Below are 8040 nucleotides of genomic sequence, written 5' to 3'. Positions count from 1 at the left end.
ACATTTATGATTTCTCTTCAGTATGAACTCCCTTATGTCAAGTAATGATTGAACACAACTAATAGCTTTGCCACATTCAATTTCATCTGTAAAACTCTGAATTCTCTGTAGATTTACAAGTTTTGGCCTTTAGGTAGAATTCTTGCTACATATACATTCCTGTGGTTTCTTTCCAAAATACATATTCTTATGTTTAGTAAGTAGTGAACACTAAGCTATATTTGCTGTATATTAAATTTGAATTATTTGATGAACCCAGAAGTTAGGACAATGTCTAAAGGCCTTGTCACATTCAGTGTATTTGGAAGCTTCTCTCTAGTATGTTTTATCTGATGTTTGGTGAGGGCTGAGCGGCTAATAAAGGATTTGATACACTCGTTATATTTATAAGGTTTCTCTCCAGAATGAATTCTTTTATGTATATTGAGGTAGGACCACTGTCCAAAGGCCTTTCCACATTCAGTACATTTGTATGGCTTCTCTACAGTATGCTTCCTCTGATGGTACACCAGCTTTGACCTTCGGATAAAAGTTTTACCACATTCATTACATTTATAAGGTTTCTCTCCAATATGCATTCTCTGATGATTAACAAGGACTGAACACACTCTAAAGGCTTTGCCACGCTCATTACATTTGTAAGGTTTCTCTCCAGTATGAATTCTTCTATGAATTGAAAGGTCTGCACTGTAACTGAAGACCTTGCCACACTCATTACATTTGTAAGGTTTCTCCCCAGTATGATTCCCCTGATGGGACACCAGGTTTGACCTTTGGATAAAAGTTTTACCATGCTCATTACATTTGTAAGGTTTCTCTCCAGTATGAATTCTCAGATGACATGCTAGGCTTGTATAGTAACTGAAGACCTTGCCACATTCATTACATTTGTAAGGTTTATCCCCAGTATGAATTCTCAGATGTCTTTTTTTTTTTTTTTTTTTGAGACAGAGTCTCACTCTGTTGCCCAGGCTAGAGTGAGTGCCGTGGCGTCAGCCTAGCTCACAGCAACCTCAAACTCCTGAGCTCAAGCGATCCTCCTGTCTCAGCCTCCCGAGTAGCTGGGACTACAGGCATGCACCACCATGCCCGGCTAATTTTTTCTATATATATTTTTAGCTGTCCATATAATTTCTTTCTATTTTTTTTTTAGTAGAGGTGGGGTCTCGCTCTTGCTCAGGCTGGTCTCGAACTCCTGAGCTCAAACGATCCGCCCACCTCGGCCTCCCAGAGTGCTAGGATTACAGGCGTGAGCCACCGCGCCCGGCCTCAGATGTCTTTTAAGACGTGAAGTTTCACTGAACACTTTGCCACATACATCACATTTATATGGTTTCTCTCTGACATGGATTATCTGATGTCTAGTGAGGAGTGAACACAAATTAAAAGCTTTGCCACACTCATTACATTTGTAAGGTTTCTCTCCAGTATGAATTCCCTGATGATGTGCTAGGGATGAGTTCTGACTGAAGACCTTGCCACATTCATTACAACGGTAACGTTTCTCTCCGGTATGAATTATCTGATGTCTGGTGAGTACAGGACCAGATTAAAGGCTTTGCCACACTCATTACATTTATAAGGTTTCTCTTCAATATGAATTCTCTGGTGCTTCGCAAGATGTGAAGTTTGACTGAAGACCTTGCCACATACATCACATTTATATGATTTCTTTCCTGTATGGATTATCTGATGTGTAGTGAATTCGGATGAAAGGCTTTGCCACACTCGTTACATTTGTAAGGTTTTTCCCCTAATGTGTGTTTTCTGGTTTTGTGTGAGTAATGAAGGATGCATAAAATCATTCCCATCTTTACTAGAAATGTTGGTTTGGACACTAGGAAGAACTCCTTGAAGTGGTGAAACTGAAGAATCACTGTTAATTGTCTTCTCAATTTGGTTACATTCATAAATTTTCCCTTTAGTTTGGAATTTCTGCAGTTTAGCCAGATGTGACTGAAAGCTTAATCTAAGCTGATTTTGAACAAGCTTATTTTCTGCATGTCCTGGATCATGTCCATCTCTTTTACCAGTGAGATTTTTTTTACGGGTCATTAGCACTCCTTTATAATTTCTTTCACCATCTCTGCAATGAAAGTCAAACTCTTGTATATTTTTCTGCATTTCCCTAAAGTAAAAATCTTCTATGTCATGGCTTTCATGTCTTTCCAACATTACTGTTTGGAATTTTTTTCCTGTATTACTGTTCTCTATTGGTAGTAATTACTTGATCACACATTTAGGAGAGATATCTACAAGATATAATAAAACACGGGTTTCCTATTAATTACAATTGGCAAATAAATATTTCATATTGAAAACATACTACACCAAAAGTAATATTTATACTAAACAGCTATGAAACTTTTCCACCATGATTTTTAGGAACACAGAAGGAACAGAATTCTTTAGTAAAGAAAGGGTGATTATATGTAATTTAAATCAATGTTAGGGAAGCCCGGTTTTAAACACCCGATGACCAAAACATGCATGTTGTGCAAACATACTAAAAGAAACTTGTTTTCCACCATGACCCCAAAGTACACCAACTGGCAGTAAACATATGGCTCTCTCATAATTGAAGGAAAAAAATTACATATATTTACTTTACATTTATAGTGAATAAATAAATGCCAAACCACAGCACGATATACTGTAATGGTAAACAACCGCAACAAACTCATCTAATGAATAATCTAGTAAATGGCAATTTAGAATTAATACCTTTTGCAACAATCTGGATGGAACTGGAGCCCATTCACCTAAGTGAAGTAACTCGAGAATGGAAAAACAAACATTACATGTACTCACTATTAAATTGGAACTAACCGATGATCACACATGTGCACAGAGGGAAGTACAACTCAGTGGAAAGCAACCAGGGGTTGGGGGAAGAGAAGGGAATAAAGCAACCTAATAGGTACTATGAACACTGTCTGGGAGACAGGCACACCTATAGCCAGGACTTAAGCATTACAAAAACAATTCATGTAAACTAAAACATTTGTACCCCCTTAATATTTTGAAATAAAAAAAAAAAAAAAGAAGAGTAGGGGGAAAGCTCTCCTGCATAAATCTCTATAAATTTCCCCTAAAGCACTGGTTCTCATAATGTGATTCCTGGGCTCAGCATCAGAAATTCTGAGCCTTTGCTAGCAATGCAAATTCTTGGGCCCTGCCCCAGACCTACTGAACCAAAAACTCTTAAGGTAAGGCCCAGAAATTTGTGTTTTCACAAACCCTCCAAAGGATGCTGATGCATACTCATTTGAAAACTACTGCCCTGAAGAAAAATTTCATCTTTCTAAAAGAGACTTTAGAAATTTATTTTAACTGGGAATAATTTTGATATTTGGGCTTGTAAATTAAAAACATGATTCCTTATAAGATGGTTGAGATAGCCTTTAAATAATAAACAGTAAATTTCATATTATCATCTTATTGAATTATCATTTGGAATAACAATTGTACATAAATAAATGGCTATTAGGTTTTCAATACTTTTCTATGAATTAATGTTTTCAATACTTTTCTAAAATCAAGTTTTGTATTACATGGCTGCCCTTGATCCACTTATAAATAAAAGTGAACAGCCGCCAAAAAAAAGAATTACAACCCAAAAGCCAGCATCACTCTCATACCAAAGCCAGACAATGACATTACGAATAAAGAAAACCACAGAGTAATATCTCCCATGAATGCTGATACAAAAATCTTTAACAAAATATTAGCAATCAAAACTCAACAATGCATGAAAAGAACTGTACCCCATGACCATGTGGGACTTATTCCTGGAATGCAAAGATGCCGCAACATGAGACAGCGAATGCAATGCTCCACATTAACAGAATGAAGGAAAAAGCATTTGAAAAAAAAATCAATACCCTTTCATGACAAAATCACTCAGCAAACTGGGAATAGAATGAAACAACCTCAACATAAAGAGGCCATCTATAAAAAGCAGACAATACAGGTTTTATAAACCAGTGGAGAAGCCCTTGAAATGAAAGAAATGGGCTAACTGTAAAATGAGATATTTAAATATTAATTTAGTATACTAAGATGGGCATGATGGGGGAATAATTATTACAATACAGCATTTGTTACAGAAAAAAAAAACAGTGAAATTTAAATAAAACACAACAAATTATATTTAGAAAATTGAAACATGCTGTAGAAAAGCAATGTATCTTATATAGCAAAGTACAGTCAATTTAATAGTATTTCTGCAATTAAGAGAGTAACTTAATTAAAATATATATATTCTCAAGATATCAAATAATTCCAATTTAAAACTGTAATAAATTTAATTGACAAGTGTATATTTTAATAGTAAGAATTAAGTGAGATGAATCAGAAGTAAAAGGAATAACTACAACTATCTTACCAAAATATAACGGAGTATGTCTAAGTTTTAGGGAAAATGTTGCTGAGCCTACCATCTATAGCAAAGAAGAAAAACTTGTAAAATATATATAAAACAATATGCATTCCCCAATACAACCCTACCACATATAGCAACATAAAACAAAGAACACTGAGTATCCTCAGAAATATGGAACTGATAAATGAATAAAAATAAAATTCATTTATAATACATGGAAATGTATAAGATGAAAGTAGCAATAGCTTAAATTATGGTGGACTTAAAAAACATAGAACTAATTTAGGCTGGGTACGGTGGCTCATGCCTGTAACACCAACACTTTGGGAGGCCAAGGCAGGACTGTTTGAGACCAGGAGTTCAAGATCGGCCTGGGCAACATAGCGAAACCCTATCTCTATTAAAAAAAGTACGAAAAATTAGTCAGGCATGGTGGCACACACATGTAGTCCCAGCTACTCAGGAGGCTGAAGCCCAGGAGCCCAGGAGTTTGGGCTGCAGTGAGCTATGATTGCAGCACTACACCACAACCTGGGTGACAGCAAGACCCTGTCTCTTAAAAAAAGCAAAAAACAAAAAACATAGGCCTTATTCAACTTCATGAGCTCCTTCAATAAGATGCATCAAACTCACATTCATTGTAGGAGTGTGAACAATGGAACACACTCGGGAAAAGAAATGTTGCATGAACAATGGTTTAGTCAACAGCCTAATAGAGATGAAGTTGTGAACTTTGACAATGTTCTCCTTAGGAGAAATTCCTACATCATTTATTGCTGGCTCAAAAAGGATGACCTTAGTATTAGTATATGTGATCAACACTGTCACAGTGCCCCTGTGGGATGCTTTTCTGACACTACTCAAAAACCAAGATCTTATAACTTTCTGAATATCATGGGACAAGCTTACCACTCTATTCAGCGACTTTAACTGGCAGGTGAGTATGTAGCAGAAGGATATTTTAAGATATTGGTCAAAGTGTTATCCTTCAAGAATTTCCTGTTAACCAGTAAGCCCACTCCATGGAACAGTGCACAAGATGTTGTCCATAACCTAAATGTGAGTTATTACAACAGAAAAAAAGGATGGCATGTCAGACTCTAGGAATGTGGTTATCAAAAGCAAGTTTCAGAGGTGAAATCAAACAAACTTAAAAGAGAATACAAAATCAGAAGAGTCAAGGTTTTTCTGCATTCTTGAAGTAGACAGAACACTGGGAGAGAGAAAAATCCAAATACAGGGGGTCAGATTTTTAGGGATCCTGAGATAAGACTCTGTGTTCTGCCCACAGACCCTAAGCTAAGAACCTGAAAGGCTCCCCTTGTCAGACTGCAAATCAAAGAGAGGACCTTTGTGTTGACTATCTTTACAGTTCCTCTCAGTAACAATCTCAGACGACTCAACCCACTCCCCTGTCACCTACCTGAGTAGAGTGGCAAAAGTGGAACTGAAGAAATGGCTGAGGGACCTGAACAGACAAAGCGAGCCTGAGACAGCTTCGTGCAATTTCTAGGCTGCACATGCAATGGAAGTAGGCAAAGTTTTCCCATCTCCTGATCAGGTCTTCCAAGTACAGGAAATGGGAATGGAACCAGGATAGGTCAAGGCATCAGGATGAGGAGGTCACAGTTCTGACCTATGTGGATGGAGAACTGAGCATCAGATGGAATAAATTACAAAAGGAGAGACCACGGGGGAAAGAGACCCCTTGGAAACGGCCCTTCCTGTGCTGCACAGAATCAGGGAAGTAAAGAGCTCACAGAAGCCAGATGTCAGGGTGTTTTCCATCATGACAAACACTTTGCCTTTGTCTCTAAGCTGCAGCACCACTGGAGAGTGAAAGGATAAACTTTTACAATGTCTAAAGAACAGAGTGATAAGTAAGGAAGAAGACTTTCTTTTCAGGGCTCACAGGAAATCTTTTGTTTTCCCATAGAACTCTCCCACTTGCAGAGAGTTTCCCAAACACTGCTTAATGACGTGGCTTCCACTGTGCTCATCTGGGCTCTTACCTGTGTTCACACTTTTGATCCATTTCCCCCTATGTGGGTTTCGCACTATTTTCCCTTGGCTCTCCACAGTCCATGGCTCTTTCCCTTGCTCCAGTATAGAGATAATAGTCAGGTCAGGAAGAGGGATTCCTGCTTATAAAAAGAAAGGAAGATGTGCTGTGACATTTCCAGAATCCCAGCCCTACGTTTACAGAGAAAGAAGACATTATAGATAGATGGATCAGAAAAATACTTCACAAACTCATCCACTGATTGGCTCTTTCTGAATGTTTAGGCAACACTATAACATGCAGGTATCTAACTCTCTTCCAGGAACTACTGAATCAAAAGCACAGGAGCAGAAAACAGGAAATTGGATATTTTAAAAGTCTGCCATATGGTTCTATGCATACTGCAGCTCTGGAATCACTGCTCTATAATGAAGGGGGCAGCATATCTACAGAAAAGAGACAGTTAAAGGCCAGATGCCACATTGTGAAGCTTTTCATTTTTGAATCAACAGGGCTTTTTCAATCTAAGTGAAACAATACAGGGGCTCCAAGAGGCATAAAAATACACAAGGACAGATCCCAACTCCTAGACGGAAGTTATTCTCACCCAGGGAGACCAGGTTCCTATAATTCTCCAACATCACATCCCTATACACAGCTCTCTGAGCAGGGTCCAGGCATGTCCGCTCCTCCTGAGAGAATTCTATGGCCACATCCTTGAATGTCAAAGGTCCCTGAAATGAAAACACATTTCAACAAGTGCTTACGGGGAAGAGTTCTTATCTTCACACCAAATGATAAGAGGAAAGAACTGTAAGGATCTATTTGATTGAAGTGTATGTTTTGACATATTAATGTAAGGCATTTGTGAGAAAGTTACGTGTCCCTAATTTTGGTTTGTTATAAATTCAATAGGAGATTATGATATCCTGTAAATCAGTGTGGATTTCTCATTTTTGTGGACAATACAATAAATATACAAATGAGAAATCAACACAGGGTTATTTTTATTAAAATATTGGATATTATGTCCAACATACCAAGTGATACTCAGTATCTAGAAGAGCTAGAGTTCGAGTGGGGACTTCAAGAGAGGACAAGTGGCGTCTTCAGAGAGGACAAAGTCCATAGCAACTTTAAAGAAAATTCATAATCTAAAAACTGTGCTAATGATAGCAATAGCAATGACTGAAGTTTTAGAACATTTCCCATGAGCTGGCATTACTCCAAATGCTTTACATGTACTAACTCAAATAACAGCAAAATAGCCCATAAAAGAAAGATCTGTTCCCATCTTACTAGGAGACAACTGTGTCACAGATACTCTAAGAAACTCACCTCAGATCAACAACTTGAAAATGGCAGAGTAAGCACCTGAACCCAGGTGTCTGGGAATTACAGTTGAACCAAAAGAATCAAACAGTTAAATAATGGCTACAGTATGTTTTATTATAGTCTCTCTGTGCTGCTATAGCATAGTAAGACAGATGGGGTAATTTATGAACAATAGAAACTTATTTCTCACAATTCTGCTGGCTGGGAAGTCCAAGATCAAGGTGCCATTAAGACTGGTAACTGGTGAGGGCTGCTCCCTTTTTCCAGGATGGTATCTTGTTGCTGCATCCTCTGGAGGGGAGGAATGCTGTGTCCCCAT

General features: G+C 37.9%; 1 protein-coding gene and 1 pseudogene across 1 annotated transcript; both read right to left on the bottom strand.

Annotated features, from left to right (window-relative positions):
* Positions 1-242: 242 nt before the first annotated feature.
* LOC138374165 (zinc finger protein 347-like) lies at positions 243-7044 on the bottom strand (annotated as a pseudogene).
* LOC138374241 (zinc finger protein 888-like) lies at positions 6293-8040 on the bottom strand. Its single transcript, XM_069456951.1, has 3 exons — positions 7912-8040; positions 6927-7129; positions 6293-6374 (listed from the first exon to the last, which is right to left on the bottom strand). Exons 1-3 carry the CDS (start codon positions 8038-8040, stop codon positions 6293-6295), a joined length of 414 nt encoding a protein of 137 aa, XP_069313052.1.

This window comes from Eulemur rufifrons, chromosome 24 (assembly GCF_041146395.1).
Source record: "Eulemur rufifrons isolate Redbay chromosome 24, OSU_ERuf_1, whole genome shotgun sequence".
NCBI classification, from domain to species: Eukaryota; Metazoa; Chordata; class Mammalia; order Primates; family Lemuridae; genus Eulemur; species Eulemur rufifrons.
The sequence above is the reverse complement of the archived record's forward strand: the minus strand, read 5'-3'. Positions and strand labels throughout refer to the sequence as shown.